This window comes from Brachycentrus maculatus, unplaced genomic scaffold, assembly GCF_059751285.1.
Source record: "Brachycentrus maculatus isolate JH-2025_06_01 unplaced genomic scaffold, ASM5975128v1 h1tg000495l, whole genome shotgun sequence".
In the NCBI taxonomy this organism is placed as follows: domain Eukaryota; kingdom Metazoa; phylum Arthropoda; class Insecta; order Trichoptera; family Brachycentridae; genus Brachycentrus; species Brachycentrus maculatus.
The window spans coordinates 160,110-182,611 of NW_028281242.1; the positions used below are offsets into that span (position 1 = coordinate 160,110).

A 22,502-nucleotide genomic window follows, 5' to 3' on the forward strand; every position below is an offset into this window, starting at 1 on the left:
GATTCAATGATATACCTTATAGTCCCTGAGAGAGCCAGCCAAGGCCTTGGTGGAAGCATCATCCGGTGGAATGGGTTCTGACAAGCTCGCTGCTTCGGATGAGAGACTGAGTCGGAGAGCCGACACCACATCTGCAGTTACTTCCAACCTGAGATACAAAATACATAATAAATAAATAATACATGTTAAAATACTTATATTTTATTCCCATATTAGTTTATGAATGTTATACAAGTATAAAGTGATTACTAATTGCCTATGACAGGTCTTAACCCCTGTAAATACTCCATATTATTTTACAATTACAATTCCATATTATTTTTCATCTATGTTTATTTATATTTAAATTAATATTGTATTAAATGTCTGATCACAATGTTAAGGGTGAGTATGCATTGTTTGCGAGTACATCCAATTTAGTAAGCGACTATTTTTTTTTTTAGAATATATATTGGATTGCGAAATTTTTGTAACTCCTTCCTTACCTTTCAATAACTCTTTTCATTTCAAAACCATAAATTTATTTTTAAGAAAACTTTATTTTTTCAATATAAAACACTGTTTTAAAAACATACAAAAAAAACAATTACATTAGATGTTACCTGGGTTTAAAGAAAATTAAGTTGCGGGCTATTGTTTACTGGGCCTTATGGTGGAGACTGACCGGAGCATTTCGTCGTAACGTAACACGTTACGATGCGAGCATTCGTATACTCAGTACAGCGAGCCGAGCGCTCCATCCATAGTTTCGGATAGTCGGTGATGTTCGCCGCGAGCAATGTTACAACGTTATGTTACGACGAAATGCTCCGGTCAGTCTCCACCTTTAAAGATTTGAATATTTAAAAAAATGTATCTTACCTGTGACGCGCATTACGATCGGGAAGAGGTGGCGGAGTGAATGACTGCTGAGCTCCGCCACTACCGCCGGGAGAGTTGGCTCCCCCGTTGATGCCGCTAGCTCCTCCGGGGCTGGCGTTCAAGCCATCCGGACTTCCGGCGTCTGAAAGAATTATATTTCAAATATAGTCAAGTCCTCTGGCAATGCCGAGATCAGAACTATTTCATTATTATTTAAATTTTTATCAGTATTCATCGGTTGTTCATAAACAATGATTTTCATAATTATTAGGAGAATTTCGAAAACTTAATACATATTTAAAATGACATTATGAAAACGGTTTGATGACACATTTCAGAAGGGTATTTTTTACACCTGCGGATCGCTGGCGTCGGGATTTGATAATAATTAACATAGTTAAGACCTTAAATAATGTATTATTTATATAAAAACATTATACAATTCCTTCTTTGCTGACTTTGAAACGAGGCCGGCGCAGAAGGTAAAAATACCCTTCCCTCCTTCATCAATCGACTGAACGGGTAGAAATACCATTCCCGTCTGAAGTGTGTTAAGTAAGCATGCATTTGACATTATTTATGAACAATGAACCTTTACTACAGTGAAAAAAAACTAAATTCTTAAAAAAAATCAAATCAAAACCAAAAAAAGAGGGGAGCTTTGAGTTAATTTTTGTTGCAGTCAAGTCTCTTGGTCTTTTTAAGAGCTTAGAATAAGCTCGATTTGTTATCATTTCTTCTGCTTTATTGATTTTTAAATAATGTTATATTGAAAGCTGTCCCACCGCATGCCCAGATTTGATACAGAAGCATCTAGGCTTCCTGACAGATCTGCTCTTGCTAAGCAATTTTTTTTTTTTTTAACTAAGTTGCGAAATTAATTGAAAATGTGAAACAATATAAAATTGTATCCTGATTTTACTGTGAATTTACATTTAAAAGCTGTGTCTGTTATAGTATAAAATAATGTTATAGTGAGATTTTCTTACCGTGACCTCTAGATGGAAGTACATCCTCGTCGAAATCGAACCTCACGCCTCCGCGGGGGCTCGTGGTGACGCCGCAGCCGCCCGACCTGCACAGGGATATGGGGACCACCCCGTAAACGTAGAATAGCAGTATCGGAACTCCAATACCGACAGCAAGACCTGCAACTGCGGGAGCGGCCACAATCTGGAACAACAAAAAGAATATCTTAGAACAGAATTTTTTAGAGATGAATGGTAAAACACCCGATGTGCTTGAAAATGTTTTTTTTTTACGTGAGAATAATGGCGTCGTCTGACCAAAACAAAACATTGTCACTTGTCAGTCACACTATTACTGTCATCAACATAAGAAACACGTATTAATACGTCAGCAGAACACAAATTGTTTAAATTGTTGAAATTTAAGATAAAATCTGTATTTGTTTTTGTAACACATTGATGTTGTGTGGTTTTTTCATCAACCCCGACCCTAATTAGAATACTAATATATTAATTACGGTCTGGGTTATTATACTATAATAATAATAATAATAAAGCCATTATCCCCACCCCAATGGTGCATAGAGTACTGTGTCATATTAACGCAGTGTTATCTTGATCATTTACACATGAAGGAAAGGTGATCAGCCCTCCGCTTCAGGTACCAGTCCATGGTAATATTGAATAAATATTACAGTGAAAAAATCACTAATATTTATTTTACCCCCCTTGGGAATCGAACCCAGGACCTCCAGAACGGTAGCCGAGCGTGCTGACCATTACACTACGGAGGCGGACAAATACTATACTATAATATTATACTATAATACTACTATTCTGATCTGTGTAATGTTTTTTGGCGTCCCGTGCTCTACCAAAAGTGAGCGAATAGAACGCTTATAAGCGTCTCCCGCCCTCCACCAGCAGTGTGTAAAAGACGCTTTCAAGCGTTTATCGCAAACAATGTGTTTATGTCTTGTCACAAAAATGCCTGATGGCAGATAATTTTTTTATTATTATTTTTAAATTTAACTTTACATTAATTTGAAAAATTATGAATTTCTATTTCTTCCTCTTTCCATTCTTCATCCGCACCCAATGGCGCATAGGGCACTGAATAAATTTGATGCAATGTTAAGTTGATCGTTAATTATATGAAGGTACTTTAGGTACCAGTCCAAGGTAATAAATATTAGAGTAAAAATACACTGGTATGTATTTTAACCCCCTAGGAATTGAACCCAGGACCTCCAGCATAGTAGCCAAATGCGGTAACCACTACGCTATGGAGGCAGATAACTGTTGATAGATTTCTGTTGAAAATTAAATAACTTTCATCTTCTTCTAGCTCTTATTGGGCACAGCAAAAAACTAATGTCGTGTTATCTTGATGGTTAGTTAATTGAAGGCAAGGTTATCAAACCTCCACATCAGATACCAATCAAGGATGATATTAAATAATTCGAGATAAAAATCGAACCCAGGACCTCCAGAACGTGTTCAAATGCGCTAACCACTTTACCGCGGCAACAGAATAAATAACATTTAAAAATAAATAATTATTTTCGTTTTGTAGTATTCATTTTAAGGGATAAAAAAAAACTTTTATTGAAGAAAAATATGCAACTTGCTTAAAAAAATATTAATAAAAATAAGTTAACTAAAATAATGATCAAAACATAGATTGGTAGTGTAATGGCAAAGGGGTATATCTGTCAAATTTTTCATTTTCTAAGTTTGTTCCACAAAATGTCTAAAATAGTGTATTCCATAATATGGCAAAAGGATAGCTTTAGTTGCAATACTAATTTAGTTTTATTAAGATATGTGTATATAAAAATACATAAAACAAATGAGTTATTTAATTTCACGTGTTTGTATTTGCTCTCCTGTAAAATTTGGTCTGAGACAGATATACCCCTTTGCCTTTACACTACCGAAATATTGAATAACTTCTCAGCCCAAAATAAGGAAAAACATAACGGAAAAAATAAATGGGCACAATATGAAGGCAATGTTTGAAGCGGTTTTCCCAATTTGGTTGGATGTTTTTCGTAAATAACATTACTTAGTAACGAAAGGGTGGGATAGGCAGAGACTAAATATTTATTCACCCTCTCCAACGCAAGTAAAAATGTAAAAGGCACCAAGGTGGAATATGTTTTTTATTTGTGTGGAAAATTTACGAAATATTCAAACTACATAAGAAAAGAGACATAGATAAAAAAAATAGTTTTAAAGTAGAGTTGGGGCAATTTTGCTACGCGCCGAATATCGATTAAAAAATTCGATCGATTTAAAAAATATATATAAACATGTATTAAAATAAATAAATTATAAATATGTAATAAAAATTAAAATATTCATGCCAGTGGCGTACTGGCACGAGTATTTTATTAATAATATTAATTTATTTTTACCTAGCAAAAATTACTATACTGATTTACATTTTTATAGGTCTCACATGGTTACGTGAAAACTGTAAAGAAATCGAAAGCCTACTACACAAAAATAATATCGATAAAGCATATAACAGAGTTAAAAGCCTAGAATATACACCCAAAACAAAGAGCAATATTGTTAAAGACAAAAACGGAAACCTATTATTTGAAAATGAAAAGGTAGCTGAGCGATGGAAGGAATATCTAGAAGATCTGTACTGTGGAAATGATATCGAAGACGAAAGGATTTATTTGGAACCAGAAGAAGAAGTAGATCCCGATTGCAAGGGACCACCCTTGACAAGGGCTGAATTCGATTTTGCAGTGAAGGCCTTAACGGATAGAAAAGCAACTGGGATAGATGATATACCTGCTGAGGTTTTAAAGAATGTAGACGAACGGACGAAGACAGCACTATATAACATCATAAGTGAGTGCTATGAAAAGGGAAAATTGCCCAACGACTTCGTAAAGAGTAAGTCTATAACAATACCTAAAAAGGGAAATGCAGCAGACTGCAACAACTATAGAACCATAACACTTCTATCCCACGCATCCAAAGTGCTCCTGAACACTATAAAGGGCAGGTTGAAAAAGAAAGTGGAGGAACAGCTTGGAGAGGATCAGTTTGGTTTTAGAAGTGGAGTGGGAACACGAGAGGCAATTTTGGCACTGAGACAGATACTGGAAAGACGACTGGATGTGAATCTTATAACATACACGACCTTTATAGACTTAGAGAAGGCTTTTGATAGAGTGGATTGGTACCTCTTGTTTAAAGTCATGAAGAAAAGAGGAATTGATTGGAAGGACAGAAGAACCATCCTCAAATTGTACAAGGACCAATCCACTCTCATAGATATTAATGGTTCCTCAAAAGAAGCCAAGATAAGAAAAGGTGTGAGACAGGGTTTTCCGCTGTCACCCTATCTATTCAATTTGTTCATAGAGGAGGCCATTGAAGAGTTGAAGGAAAAAACAAATGGAGTAAAAATAAACGGTCAACAAATACATTGTATAAGATTCGCTGATGACATCGCCCTGATAGCAGAGGACGAGAGTGACATGAACCACATGTTAAACACTCTCTCTAATGCTCTGGATAAGTTCCATTTGAAAATTAATGCCGCCAAAACAAAATCAATGATCGTTGAAAAAGAGCAACCTGACCTCCATCCAACAATACTTCTCGGAAATAGAGTAATTCAACAGTTGGATCAATTCTGTTATCTGGGTAGCACGCTAACATATAACAATAAATGTACCCTAGACATAAAAAAGAGGATAACGCTAGCCAAGCAAACTTTTATGAAAAAGTACAGCCTCCTATCAAACAAACATTTAAAAATTGAAGTAAGAAAAGGATTCATAAAGGCTTTTGTTTGGAGTGTTTTGTTGTATGGGTGTGAAACCTGGACCATCCAAAAGTACGAAAAAGACCGGCTTGAAGCATTTGAGATGTGGGTTTGGAGGAAGATGACCAAAACATCATGGGTCGTAAGGAAGTCCAACGAAAAGGTGTTGCAGGACGTAAAAGAAAGAAGAGAGCTTATAAATCATATTTTGAAGAGGAAGGCCAAGCTAATAGGGCACTCAATTAGACATAGCACCTTTCTTAGCAACATCTTCGAAGGAAGAATCTTGGGAAAACGAACAAGAGGCCGCCCAAGAACTTCATACTTCCAGGATTTGAAGCGGCTCATGGACGTCTCCTCCTATTCGCAGCTCAAGAGGATGGCGACTGACAGAGACAAGTGGCTGACACAACAAGGCGCTGCCTTTAGAAGATGATGATGATGAGGTCTCACATATAAGTATTGTATTTGAAAATCGTAGGGTTGTACAAATTATTTATTTATTATATCGCATAAATAGCGCCATATTAATGTCGAGCTAAACTCAACATCGGAAATGGCGTAATAAACATATCGAACCACACTCAAGATGCATTATCTTCATATGTTGAAAATAATCAACACCATATCAAGATAATGCATTAATTTCTTAAATTAAAATACAGTGGAACCTCTCATAACGAGCATAATTCGTTCCAGAATCTTAAACTCGTTAAGCGAAACATTCAATGGAGGAGCTCAACAAGCTGCCCTCCAGCGTGACGATCATCGCTCAGGAAGGCGTCCTGCCCAACACCTTGGCCATTCTCCAGCCCACGGGATCAAGAGGAAGGCGTTTTAATTTGTCGACTCATCTTTTCCCCGCTCCAGACTCGACGGCCCGAGACCGATTGACGACGTTTTAATCCATTTATTTTTTGTATATCATTGTCATCATCGTATTATTAATATCATTATTATCCATGTCTTTATAAGCGCCCTTGAGGTAGTATTTTACGAAAATGGCGCTATACAAATTATCCAAATTATTATTATTTTGGTGGCGCTGAAGTCCCGGCTCACAAATGAATTTGTGAAAAATGCACTTGACCTTTCTCTGAAACTCGCGAATTACCCGTTATAAGAGGTCGTCGTTATGAAAGGTTCCACTGTAATTCATATAGGGCATCAATGCACTTTGTCTATGCTAATAAGACAGACACCCTATAAAATGTTGCCAGTAAAAAAAAAAAGCAAAAACAAAAAAAAAAAACAATTCGCGCGCCATTTTCAAAACGGAATCGCATGTTCCAAGTTCTTATCTAGAAGAATACGGCAGCTTTCGCGTCAATTCACCCGTTTTATAGCCGACATGGGTGCGGCGGCAGTCGGGATGAATACGTAATACATCACCCCTCTCTCCCCGCCGCCAGCCAGAGACAAGAGTCGCTTATTCCCGCGTAAAGCACGCATTGTCGGAGAGAAAAAACTTAATAAATCTTTTATTCATGGTTGCTCTTACGGTCTGCACGCGAAACATGAAGCGATTTCCTCCCCTTTCAGAGGTGCCTCGCTCAATTTATTATTAAAAATCCTAATATTTCCTTGGTATAATACGTAATATCAACATACGTTATATTTAATTTCGAAAATAAATTTTAGAGTGTAAAATAATTCGAAACTTTGATATCGTGGGTATACTGGCAAAAAAACGTCAACTCTAAAATCCCTGTTTGAATAATCCCTGTCGTTTAAAGCCTGCATATTTTTTTTACATACTTTTTACTAACCCTTATTATCCGCACCCAATGGTGCATAGGGCACTGCATCAAATAAACACAGTGTTATCTTGTTCATTAACACGTGAAGGAAAAGTGATCAGCCCTCCGCTTCAGGTTACCAGTTCAGGGTAATATTGAATAAATATCAGAATGAAAAAAACATTTATATTTATTTGACCCCACCTGGGAATGGAACCCGAGACCTCCAGTACGGTAGTCCAGCGTGCTGACTATACTTTTTAGTCATTCTCTCGCTATCCATTCGCTCCATATGTCCATACCGCCTTAGAGAACTCTTCTTAATATTTTCAACTATCCCTAGTTCAGCCTTACATTCCTTTCTAAAAAGTTTATATATAAAGTTATATAAAATGCGCCACAAAGGATAAACAAAAAATACTCAAGAAGCTAAATTAAATATTAAATAAAGGTGATTTTAAATTTTAAAAAAAGGACATACAAAATCGATGTGCCGAAAATATGTGAATAATTGAATAATGATCACTTTCTTTCTTCTTCTTTATGATCCCTCTGACCTCCACTGCTGGATATAGGCTTCTTCCCCTTCTTTCCATTTCCTACGGTTGGTTGCTGCTTGCAGCTAGTTTTTAATATGACTTTAAAACCCTTCGCTGCATCGTGTATCAAATTTGTCACATAGCCAAAAGTTAGTGTTAAAACATATATCAATATCTCATAAGGATTACAATTGCATGTTGTTGCAAATTTGATACAAAAGTATTTTCATGATTTCTTTTTTTAAAGTTTTTCGTTAATTTTTATATTTTTTCCTCTAATGTTTAGAGTAAGATACTTTAGAATTTTTTATTATTAAAAATGTAAAAAGTCATGCAATGAAGGATTGATAATGATCACAGTTTGATAATACTCATACTTTTAGAGCGACTGTCAAAAACAAACGGCGTGATAATAAGACAACAGAACGAAAAAGTGTGAAATAATGAAAAGTTCACGATATTTGAAAGGTGTAATACGATTTCAGCACAGAATTCGATGGGAGTCGAACTAGTCTAGGGGGGGATTGTATTTTCAGAACAAACTCGCGTTCTCAGGACCGATTCGTTACCCCATACCCTCATCAAATAACCTATGTATTGGTACGGAGAAGAAAAATGTCACCCTTGTCTTGTCTGACGATTTGCTTGCGTTTTTATTACACAGACTAACAGACTGCGCGTTGCCGTGGCTCAGTCTGATTAAATGGAAAGGAAAGAAATATAACAGTGTCTTTTGCTACAGACATAAAAGTATATACCTTTTATACTATTTTTTGGCATCTTAACATATATGAAGAAAAATATGCATGTCTCGGCATTTACGGGGCTTACGACCATCATAGGCTGGTTTAAGTGATTTTACACATATATGAAATTCTCAAAATTGTATGGAAATGAAATTATCTAATTTTCTTCATTGATTCGGTTGTCACTTTGTAGTAATATCTATGCATTTTTAATTTTAGATTTACTTGATGTAACATGCACCAAATCTGCCCATGATTGACAACCACACTACTCAAATTCTTGGAACTTCTATATAATATATTGTTAAAATTCGAAACAAAGTGCTTTCAATCACTAGAATTTCACTAGCCTACATATTCTCAGCCTCGTAAATGCCCAGACCTCCATATTCTTCTTCATCTATGTTGAGAAGTCAAAAATTAATATGAAATAACTCCTAATTGGATATAATTATGTTAAGATATTAAACAAACACATTAAAAATAGCACTCCGAGTGAATTCTTAGCTTTTTGCTACACGTGGCCTATTGTCCATACACAGCCTCCTGCATCTCGATCCGTACGTCAGACAGCGTTCACATTTGCATCCCGGGTCCAGACGCGTCCGGCGGCACGGTCCCTGGACCAGTGTTTCGCAAAGTGTGTGCCGCGGCACACTGGTGCACCGTGGTGATTAGTTGGTGTGCCGCGGAAAAAACGTCTAGTTTTGTGAAGATAACACCACCAAGAAATAGCTGAAAGCTATACGAGCGAGGCGCTTTGTTATGCGAAGAGCGTGCGAATTGGGATTTTCGACTCAGGCTACTATTAAATAAAAAAAAGGGAACGCTTGAGTACGACCAACGAAGAGATGAGAAGAGCCTTATCAACAATTGCTCAAAATTTTGAACGCCTGTGCTCAAATAAGCGGGCGTAGATTTTGCATTAAACATTATACATTTTAGTCATTTTAATAATAAATCAATATTAAATAAATTTAGTTTTTTTCTTTTGTGTACCTCTAAAATTTCGTGATTTGGCAGTTGTACCTCGAACAGTTTAGAGACTGGAAGGAACGTGTATTTGATTACGCATTTTTATCGATTGTTGCGCGGTATGATCGATAATCCTGAAATTATCCGAAGCATTGGTCTGTATGTTCCCGATAATTACCTAGGACAGCGTCGGCATAGATTGTTTCACATTCCTATATACAGGATTACCCTGCCAATGGTTATGCCTGTAGGAAGAGCTACCGCTATGTTAAACATTATCACATTGGATAGGGATATGTTCCATGTGTCCGAAGGAGTTTTCCGAAGCGAGATTCTTCTACACCTTTAAATCTTCTTGCTTACTTTTAATATATACGCCTTGAATATTGCGTTTTTTAATAAAATTTAAAATTGAAACAGAAAACAGTTTGCGGAACACTGCTCTAGATGTTGCCGCGGCGGGCGCATCGATCCAGGGAGGCTGCGCGCGTTGCTCCCCTGGACCCGCCATCGCCCGCCCTAGCCCCCGCCCGCGAGATGCAACTGACGTGGGTCAATGAATCGCGCCTTCCACTCGCAAACTTCGGCGATCCGATCGACTGATTTATTCATCGCGACCGTAAAACTATGTTGTTTTTAGAAAACTTTCAAAGGAAGTCGGGGCACTTAGATAATTCAAGATATTAAGTAGCTTCCTGAGATACATACCATAGTAACTAACTAACTAACCATAAAGCCGTTACAATACAGAGATTTATAAAATGGTTATCATTTGTTGACATTTTTTTTGTTTTCTAACGAATAAAATTTTATTTTCTCATTATTCATTATAAAAGTATTATTTTTTGTGCATTTTTTTTGTAGATATTCAATATATAGTAATCTAAAACTAAAAAAAACTTCATTAATTGATTCGGCAGTCACTTTGTGGTAAAATCTATCCATTTTTAATTAATGTTTTACTAAGTAAATACCACTATTTCTTAAAATCTACTGTGACACGTGTTTCGATGCATTCCGCATCATTTTCAAACACCGTAAAATGTGTTTGAAAATGTGTTTGAAAAGGTGTTTGAAAATGATGCGGAATGCATCGAAACACGTGTCACAGTAGATTTTAAGAAATAGTGGTATTTACTAAGTAAAACATTAAATAAAATAAAAAATTAACTGAGCACTACGCCGATTCCCCACAGGGGTAGGCAGTGAGAATAGAACGCTACACCAATCCATATTTGCAAAAAATCTTCGTATTATTCATGCATCATGCATCTCCTCATACATGCCCGCCGATAATTTCGACTCCTGACTTGACCGCTTTCAAGAATTTGACATACCTGATCATGCCACGTTTTCCTCGGTCTTCCTCCGCTCTTTTTTCAAAATATGTTCGCCTCATAAATTTGTTTTACCGTTCTTTCTTCACTCATTCGTTCTACATGTCCAAACTATCTCAACACATCTTTCTTTCTGTAATGTTCGATACTTTAAAAATAATGTTTTTTTTCCTCTTCGAATGCTAACTTTTAAATAGTTGCTAAACCTGCAACGATGCAATCAGAAATAATTGAAGAAATAATGAAAGATCAAGAATTGTAGATCCTTCAAATGATCGTAAAGATTAATTCATTCATTCATTCAATACCTAATCCGCACCCCAATGGTGCATAGGGCACTGCATCATATAAACGCAATGTTATCTTTATCGTTTACATATGAAGAAAAGGTGATCGGACCTCCGCTTCCGGTACCAGCCCAAGGTAATATTGAATAAATATAAGAGTGATTATATTTATTTGACCCCCCCTGGGAATCGAGCCCGGGACCTCCAGTACGGTAGCCGAGCGTGCTGACCACTACACTCGGAGGCGGACATCATCATCAAAGATTAATAAACGGGTAAATTCACTGACTGAATGGGACAGAAGCAAATCCCGAGTACAAAATTAACGACATTTAAATAAATTACAAAGTGAAAAGCGGTTGTAACCTATTGGATGTTTACATGCGCTTGCCAGATGACATATTATGAGGTTGTTATATAAAATATTGCTATTCAGCATCGCACCATTTCGGCTTGCTCTCTGATGAAAAATAAATATGGGCTCAATTTGCTTAAGGACTGACGAATATAATATTATACACTAAATTCTAAAACATTCAAATTATTGTACAATACGTAACACCTGATTCATTTTATTTTATTTTATTTATTTATTTAATTTACAAGGGTTTTAAAAAATATATTTTCTTGAAATTTATGTTTCGCAATCTTAAAATTAATTACGCTGTTCTCCCCTACAAAGAGACTTCGCTCTTGTGCTTGGAGAGGGACTTACACATTTTATTTATTGTTTATGTTTGCGTGTGATATATTTAAAAAAATGTTCTTTTTTGTGTGTTTTTTTTCAATTAACATATATACGGCATTTAATTTATTTTTTAGCAATTTAATGTTTGAATTTTGTTTACATCTATATTCCTACAGAATGTACAGATATTTAAATTTATATCTGGTTCCCAAGTATTTTATGATCTGTTGCAAATGTTTGGTATTGCATTTTGGTATTGTACCTCAAAGATGAACTTTTATTAAGATTCAAGTATTTTTCACCCTTAAATACTTTAAAACACTGTTATTTTAAAAAATGGTTTCTGCTTTTGGGAGTTGTTGAGAGAATGTTGAATGTCGTTATTTTTTGTTGTATTTAATTTAGCTGTCTTATGTTCATGATACATACTGTAACGTTTAACAGAAAGCGCTGCCATTGCGTTAAAAAAAGTGTTATTATTACCTTTCACATGTAAAAACACCAGTCATAAATTAAAATATAATACACGTATACTTGTACAAAAACACGCGGATATTTAAATGCAACGCTGTGTTAAAATTTCAAAGCGAACCATGAATTACTTACGGAGATTTTAAACAAACTAACATTACCATTTATATTTGCCTAGATTGAACGAATTTACTATGTCATTATCTCAGAAAGTGTAATTAAAGATAATTATTAAAATCAACCTAAGAAGCGTCCCCATAAACATCAGGAAAATAACCATTAATTTTAATAAATGTGTCAATTTTCCGATAAAAGTCAGAAAATCGTCGTTTGAGGGAGGCCATAAATATGATTATAAAACAAGCAATTTCGCAGACAGCTTGACGGGTCGAAATGAGATTTTTAAAATGGATAATCCCTCCGTCGTGTTTCTAAATTTCATATTTATTTATTATTTAATAATCTAGAAATGATTGCGAGATAAACGATTCCAAGAAGGGAATTTCCACTCGCTTCTTAGAAAATTGTTAACATAAATTAATAGCAACGGCAGAATTTCAAGTCGTTAGGGGCGCTCCTTTACGAAAGTTTGTCACGACCTGATGTATGAGAATCTTAGGAAGTTAAGGTAAAGGAAACGGCAATGTTAGGAATGGTGAGGCAGAGGAAGGGTTATGGATAGATATACACAAAATGCACGATGAATAAAAATTAGTCACAACATTTTTAGAGTATCCAAAAGCTTGTCATTTTATATTGTATATTTTTGGGAGTCATATTATATTATGTATTTGGGTAGTATGTTTTCTAGGGATGGAAAGATTGATGAAGACATAGAAAGGAGAGTGAATGCTGGGAACAAAGTGAATGGTGCACTGAAATCAGTTATAGCAAATAAAAACCTATCAGCGGAAGCTAAACTGGCAGTGCACAACGGAGTCCTGGTTCCAACTCTGATGTATGGAAGTGAAACATGGAGTTGGCAAAAGAAGGATGAAAGTAGACTGAATGCAGTCGAAATGCGATCTCTCAGAAGAATGTGCGACAAAATGATGTATGATAGATGTGCGAATAGTGAAATAAGGAAGGAATGCAAAGCTAAGATAAGCATTATCGATAAAATTAAGAAAGGTGTGTTGAGATGGTTTGGACATGTGGAACGTATGAGTGAGGAAAGAACGGTTAAACAAATTTACGAGGCGATTGTAGTTGGAAAAAGAAGCAGAGGAAGAACGAGGAAAACCTGGCACAATCAGGTATGCCAAATACTTGAAAGTGGTCAGGTTAGGAGTCGTAACAATCGGCGGGTATGTATGAGGAGATGCATGAACGTGGAAGAGGCGAAGAATGTTTGCAAGGACAGAGTGGTGTGGAGCTCTATTCTCTCTGCCTACCCCTGCGGGGAAGCGGCGTGATGGTTAGTTAGTTAGTTATTTTATATTGACATCCCAATTTAGACGAAGAAGAATAAGAAATTTCAAACATTTTGAGTGAGTCTAAATCCTTGTTTACAAATCTGTCTAAAAACAGGACACACTCAAAATGTTGTCAATAAATTAACTGGTCAAATTATAAGCTAAAAAAAAGAAAAGAGTATTTTCTAGCGTTTCTCGAGTATGTGAATATAATCCAGAATTCGGACCTCACATACAAATGAAAGAGTTTCTATAATTAACATGTACCTTTGTTTTAAAATCACTTTAAATATTTTATTATATATTATTTTTTGACATCTCATCAAAGATGAAGAAGAATATGGAAGTCTGGGCATTTACGGGGCCCCGTAAATGCCCAGACTTCCATATTCTTCTTCATCTTTGATGAGATGTCAAAAAATAATATGAAAATAACTCCTGTAATTGGAGATAATCCAGATTTTGTGAACAAGTATTTGGACACACTCAAAATGTTGTATTTTTATAACTTAATTATAATGTCTACCGGTTTCGAAATCTAACCGCTTCTGTATCAAGACTAATTGATACTGTTTGAAATAGTGGAAAGAGTTGCTTAATAAAAAGCTTTTCACATCTCATCATGGATATTTCCAGTGAAATTCTAGTTAATTCAAACAGTTTGTTTCGAAATTATTTAATATAATTAGAAGTTCCAAAAATTTGAGTTGTGTGGTTGTCAATCAAGGGTAGAATGGTGAATGTTAGGCGTGTAAAGTGATCTTAAACCAGCCCATGACGTTCGTCAGCCCCGTAAATGCCCAGACTTCCATATTCTTCTTATCTTTGACGAGATGTCAAAAAATAATATGTAATAATTTCAAAGTTGTTTCCGGGTGTTATACGATCGATTTTATATCGGAAGGAACAGCCCTTATCGGTGTTATGTTGAAACAACCCCTAGATCTGTATCGCAACAGCCCTTGTTAATACTTTCCCAGTTCGCAAGAACTTTTCCGGCGCCGGCGGACGCTTAAGGATCGAACTTTCCAGAGATAAAATTTACCATCTCTATCCAGCGTCATTTCGAAACTATGTACATTGAAGAAATTACTTTTGATTTTTTTAAAAACACGTTTCTGATCTTCTTCTAAACCTAATCTGCACAAATTGGTGCATAGGGGCTGCAGGGACCAGTGCAGTGTAATATTAAATAAATATTATAGTGTAAAATCAACAATATATTTATATATATATATATGAAATATATATATATATATATATATATATATATATATATATATATATATATATATATATATATATATATATATATATATATATATATATTATATATATATATATATATATATATATATATATATATATATATATATATATATATATATATATATAGGTATATATGTATATTTACATTCCTCAATGAATAATATCTAATTTCATTAATTGATTCGGCAGGCTTCTTGTGGCTAAATCTATCCATTTTTAATTGATGTATTACATAGTAAATACCACTTTTTCTTAAAATCTACTATGACACGTATTTCGATGCATTCCGCATCATTTTGCATACGGTGTTTGAAACACGTGTCACAGTAGATTTTAAGAAATGGTGGTATTTACTAAGTAAAACATTGATTAAAATTGTTTTTCGTATTACAGATTTTAAATTAATGTTTTACTAAGTAAAACTAAATAGTTAAGTCACTTTAAATGTTTATATTGCTTTGTATTGTAAAACAACGCTACATATATTACGCAATAAATAAATGATTGCATCCTGTTCGTACTAAAGCTGTCGCGGTTCAACGTGCAGCGTAACTCACGTTTCCGGTTGTGTAGGTACTTAACCTCTACTTACTACGCTAAATGCGAGCTGGAAGTGTTGCCATGGTGAGGTGTAAGGGCGAGTGTGTGAGATAGGGGGCTGCAACTCCCCACCCCCCAGTGTTGACGTGCTGAGGAAGATTAACACACCCCTAGTTGTTGAAGGTCTTTGCCCAGATTTTTATCGTCTCTCGCGAGGTAGCAAATTTATCGAGCACGAGCATCAAACCTTATGCACAAGGTGTGAGATAATTAAAATGTTAATAATAATAATAAAATCCTTATCCGCACCCCAATGGTGCATAGGGCACTGCGTCATATAAACGCAGCGTTATCTTGATGGTTTACACATGAAGGAAAGGTGATCAGCCCTCCGCTTCAGGTACCCAGTCCAGGGTAATATTGAATAAATATGACAGTGAAAAAATCACTTATATTTATTTACCCCCCTTGGGAATCGAACCCGGGACCTCCAGAACGGTAGCCGAGCGTGCTGACCATTACACTACGGAGGCGGACAATTAAAATGTTACTTTGTTTTAAATTCATTATAAATATTTTATTGTAACTTAATTATAATTCGAAGTATTAATCAGTCCTGATAAAGAAGCGGTTAGCTTCGAAACCGGTTAACATTATAATTAAGTTATAATAAAATATTTAAAGTGATTTTAAAACAAAGTTACAATTTAATTATAAAATGGAAAATCACAAAGTTAGTGCTTCAAATATAAATGATAATTATATTTTTATACTAATTGTACCCGGTCTATCTAAATGGAAAAGAAAAAAAGAAGGCACATTAGGTGCTTTTTGTGCAAAAATAATATGTGTAAGCTGCGCACAAAATGACAAGGATTTCCCAGTATGTAAAAATAATCCGATTAGTATATTGGATACATCCGCCTCCGTAGTGTAATGGTCAGCAAGCTCGGCTACCGTACTGGTGGGCCTGGGTTCGATTCCCAGGAGGAGTCGAATAAATATGAGTGATTTATTGCACTCTAATATTTATTCCATATTACCCTGGACTGGTACCTGAAGCGGAGGGCTGATCACCCTTCCTTCATGTGTTAACGGCCAAGATTACACTGCTCTTATATGACGCAGTGCTTTATGTACCATGGGATGCTATATCTAAATAAAAAAGGCTCTGCTAAATAAAAACTTCTAAAACCAACCATAGATGGCTCCAGTGAACGCACTCGTCATGTAATCAATGATATGTGTAGAAAAAAAAAAGTAGTGCGGTTTTCAATCATGGTGAATGTTACACTCGTGTAAAGCGATCAGTCAAACCAGCCTATGAGGGCCGTAAGCCAGCAAATATCCAGACTTCCATATTTTGCTTCATCTATGTTGAGATTTCAATAAAAAATACTGCTATTAAATTATCATTATTAAATCGATTGTACGCAATACGAGTGTACATACAAAATAAACCGTTTTATACTATATTCTTCTACATAATGTTGAGATATCAATTAATCATTTATATAATACGATTATTCAATGCCCTCGATAAAATATGGCAATTTCGATAAACGTCGAATTACCCTGTTTGCGTAATAAAATGATAGAAAACACGTCTCCTGGGAATTGGAAACAAACTAAAAACAGACATTTGGACAAACTAAAAGTTGTATCCACGTAACGTTATGCCATATTTTGGTATATTTGATAGAGGCAGCGGTCAGAAGTATACCCCAGACGGTCACTCCTCATGAATATTGAAGGAGGAAAGGGTTTTCCCATACAGGGATACCACCCCTAGACGCAAGGGTGAGAAATTTTCTTGCTATCGGCAGAGGGTAGAATTTCAACGCCACACAAGTGTTTTATATTCGGTTTAAATTTAAAAGCGCTAAATGATAATCGGTAGGAATAAAATTATGATGAAGTAGAAAGAAACGTGTTTACGATATTCAACATGGACAATTTGATAGTTATATAAAAAAATATTGCAAAATGTGCCCTCGGCACTGGAAAACCCATTAAGGGCACATTATTGTAATTTGTAATTATGTGTATGATGAAATAAAATAAAAAAACCTATGAAAAAATAAATAAATATGTGGTTTTAAACTGGTTGTAACTGAATTAATAAAACGGATGATTTAAAATAACGAAGCTATATTTTAATATTTACACAAGAAAGTAACAGTAGAATAAAACTTGTAAATACTATTTTTGACATCTCATCAAAGATGAAGAAGAATATGGAAGTCTGGGCATTTACGGGGCTGACGACCGTCATAGGCTGGTTTAAGTGATCACTTTACACACGTGTAACATTCACCAATTCTACCCATTATTGACAACCACACTACTCAAATTCTTGGAAGTTCTATATTTATGAACCAATTTAGAAACCTTGTTCTTGAATCACTAGAACTTCACTAGAGACATCTATTGGTGAGATGCAAAGAAGCTTTTTACTAAGCAGAAACTCGTACGAAAAAATTAGTATGTGAGGTCGAACCCTGGATTATAATCACACACATGAGAAACGTCAGTAAATACCATTTTAATTTTTATTATTAAGCATATAATTTGGCCAAATAATTTATTTACAACATTTTGAGTGTGTCCAAATACTTGTTCACAAAATCTGGATTATCTCCAATTACAGGAGTTATTTTCACGATTTTTCATTATGACGGTCGTCAGCCCCGTCTTTGATGAGATATCAAAAATAATATGAAAATAACTCCTGTAATTGGAGATAATCCAGATTTTGTGAACAAGTATTTGGACACACTCAAAATGTTGTAAATACTACTCTATATGTTTATCATAAATTGCAAAATGTGAATGCCGAAACAAAAAATAAAATAATTGCCATTTGTAATAATGTTTATGATTAAATAAAAAATGGGGCGTAGGTAGGTTCGAAATTACTGTCCGTTCATATTTATTTTACCTCTGATTTATTTATATTCATATTTATTTTATTTTATTTTATTATGATCACACTTATTTTACCTCTGATTTATATTTACAAAAAAATAACTAGGGGTAAAATAAATGTAGATTCACTGTGAAGGTAGGTGATTCGCGTAATACATAATAATGAAAACATATCGGGCCCGCTACAATTAAGTCGGTATGGCGTCATTAGCGAGATAATTACCGCAATAAGTTAACACCGCGAGATATATCTAGTGAGTACACACACATGTGTGGAAGTGAAGAGAGGGTTGACAGATGGCGTTTGTTTGCACAATTTTCACGATCATTATACGATATTAGTTTTTGTCGACGCACAAACGAGAAAGGAACAAAGCCGACGGGAAAATTGGGGATGGGAAGAAAGATTCATAACGCACGCTTCACATACAAAGCCGACCTTTAATCGATATTCTGTAATTGGAACAACTCGCATATGGGTCTATTGGATAACGATTCATTTATGACATAACGAAAAACAGCAAAAGTGACGTATTGGAATATACAACATGTACAATATGAAAATTGATTAAACAATTATCAATTGATCATACAATACAATATGTATTATTAATTTTCCCATATTATTTTTTGACATCTCATCAAAGATGAAGAAGAATATGGAAGTCTGGGCATTTACGGGGCTAACGACCGTCATAGGCTGGTTTAAGTGATCACTTTACACACGTGTAACATTCACCAATTCTACCCATTATTGACAACCACACTACTCAAATTCTTGGAAGTTCTATATACATGAACCAATTTAGAAACCTTGTTCTTGAATCACTAGACTTCACTAGAGACATCTATTGGTGAGATGTAAAGAAGCTTTTTATTAAGCAGAAACTTTTATATTAGTATGTGAGATCCGAATCCTGGATTATAATCACACACATGAGAAACGCCAGAAAATACCATTTTCATTTTTATTATTAAGCTTATAATTTGACCAGATAATTTTTAAGCTTGTAATCAGCCCTGCGCTTCAGGTACCAGTCCAGGGTAATATTGAATAAATATGACAGTGAAAAAATCACTTATATTCACATGACGTTTATTTTACCCCCCTCGGGAATCGAACCCAGGACCTCCAGAACGGTAGCCGAGCGTGCTGACCATTACACTACGGAGGCGGACACGATTTGTCACATAGCTCATTTATTTGTCTTATTCGTCTTGTCATATTTTCTAAATAAGAAACCACTAAATCTGATAAAAAAATGTTTATTTCAATGGTTTTGCACCCATGTTTTGTCGCATTTCGCCAAAATATGTCAAAAGAAGAAATGTTTTCTTTGTATTATCTGAAGTCGCCGCTGGAACGTTTGTTTCTGCGTGACAGAGGAGCCCAGATTAAATGGCTTAAATGTCAAATGTCAGTTTGTTGAGACGTCTCGCGTGGGCGTCGTGAATGTATCATTTGACCCCTGACCCCAGAGACGGGAACATCGTGTCACCCTATACACACTTTATATACACCCTATATACTTGACTTACAAAATATTTCGCGTTTTGTTAATTTTATCTCATGTTACCACAGGGAACATTCGGCCTTGCCCGGACGACACGATAAACACAAGCGAATTAGAAAAGGAAATATGCATTACAAATATTTGTTTGAAGAAAAGAGAAATATTTGTGTTTTTATATTATTTACAAAAAATGCTTCAATTTCATACTATTTCTGTGAGCCTAAGCGGCTCATTGTTAGAAACAGGTATCACATTGTGATAGAGTGGGTTCGAACCGAGAAACTCTGACTCAAGAGTCCGCGACACTAACCACGGGACCACAACCCGACAGTATAGGTTTATCACTTCAAATTGGACGTTTTAAAAAGCAAATTGGACGTCCTACAAATCAAATTGGACGATATTTACATGAATAAAAGTAAAGTTTGAACGTTAACTTCCCGTATGACATCGATGCACATATAAAAGAAGGAGAGATAATTCTAAAACTCCTTTACGAACGCAAATAATAAATTGAAATGAACATGTATATAGTGACAGACGCCGTGGCGTAGTTGGGTAACTGCGAAACTGGCGTCGTGGGTTCGATTCCCGTAAATCGAAAAATAAATTAACGAAATATTTATTTTCAATTGGTATGGGTGTTTGAGATGTATTTTTCCCATTTAACTTCCCTTTCCTTTCTTTCTGCAGACAAGCCTCTAAAATAGAGGATTAGCGGGAAATTAAAAAATATATAAATATTTATTTTCAAAATATACATGATTGTTCCTTCCAAATTTGTGTATTTTTTATAAGAATTTGTGTATTGAAATTGTATTCATAATGTATGCGAGAAGAACAAAGAGACACAGTTCATCGACTTTTATTTTGTTTATAATATTGTCCCCACCACATGCAACTCCTTTAAAATCGCATATAAAGGGTGGAGGGCAAATTTCTGTGTGCTCAGATAAGATTAAAATTCAAACGTGTATACGTCGCGCTCGCGCTTTTCTATTGGCGTCGCTTTGTTCTTCTCGCCCTTATAAGTGTTTTGTAATTTTTGATCAATATATAATCCGAATTTGCCAATCACCTCATAGAATCAAATCACGTCTTCAAAAAAGACACGGGAGTAAAAACATTAAACACTAATAATAAAGGGTTAAAACTAAATAATATGGAGATTTTTTATATTAGGAAAGCACTTAAAAATAATATTCCTCTAAATACAACCAAATAAATTTTACATATAGTCCATTGTTTGATTCGACATCGATTAAACACGATTCGTCAATATCCAATTCGAACCCCCCCCACTCCTCTCATCCTACAAGTATATAAGTAGATTCGATTCCTAGTTTAATTTTAATGTACGTTTAACATCGGCTCGTAACGCATGTCTGTATTGAAAACTATAGTGCATGTTGGTCTTCGGGTCGACCAAAAATCGCATGTGTTAGACATTTTGTGTAGTTTTGAGTGTGTAAATGGTGCTATGGTGGTGAAGGGTAGTATTGTTTGCATGCTGTGTTAGTGATTGTCCTGACGAAGAGACGGGTACGTCTCGAAACCGGTAGACGTAAAAATCTCGGTGAGTGGTTATATGCTAATTTTATTAACATTTTTGTAAAAAAATAAATAAATATATAATTGTCTTCATTTGCGCGTTTCCGTCTTCCTTATCATAAGTGTCCCAGTACCATTAGACGAAACGATGATATTATTTCTTCGTGTGAACTGCCACATATGGTGTCCTATTTCAATATACCGAAGTGAGGAGTCAATCACCCAGATAGCTTGACAAGCTGTATACGTCTGGGTGATGTGAATACGATAATGTATTTTTAAATAGGCGCTAGGGTGAGAATTACTTTCATAAATAAACCCCTTTCCTTTCAGTTTACTAGAGCTCGAAATGTGCGGCAAAACGATGTATGAATGGTGATATAAAGAAATAATTCAAGGCTGAGATAAGCATTATCGATTCATAATTATAATTGAAATGTAGCTTTGTTTTAAAATCACTATAAATAAAATAAAAGCGGTTTCGAAGCTAACTGGTAGACATTATATATACATATAAATATATATATATATATATATATATATATATATATATATATATATATATATATATATATATATATATATATATATATATATATATATATATATATATATTATATTATCCACTGACACTTCGTGATGGAATTGCATTTTTGATTTATTATTAGATTAAAACCAATATTTTTAGCTTTTCCACTTTTTTATTTGACCAGCGACCGGGTTTCGTCGTTACCGACATCATCAGACTGGTCCAGTCTGATGATGTCGGTAACGACGAAACCCGGTCGCTGGTCAAATAAAAAAGTGGAAAAGCTAAAAATATTGGTTTTAATCTAATAATAAATTTAATATATATATATATATATATATATATATAT

The 22,502-nt window shown here is 35.0% G+C and overlaps 1 protein-coding gene across 2 annotated transcripts in view; it reads right to left on the minus strand.

Moving 5' to 3' along the window:
* The window catches only part of LOC148301978 (uncharacterized), a 145,034-nt gene that overhangs the window by 2,532 nt on the left and 120,000 nt on the right, over window positions 1–22,502 (minus strand). For both annotated transcript variants that reach the window (XM_088272352.1, XM_088272353.1), the window contains exons 10-12: window positions 1,851–2,034; window positions 862–1,003; window positions 16–148 (exon numbers count right to left, since the gene is read on the minus strand). In XM_088272352.1, the coding sequence (XP_088128478.1) occupies window positions 16–148; window positions 862–1,003; window positions 1,851–2,034 (459 nt within the window). The remainder of the gene's footprint in view (window positions 1–15; window positions 149–861; window positions 1,004–1,850; window positions 2,035–22,502) is intronic.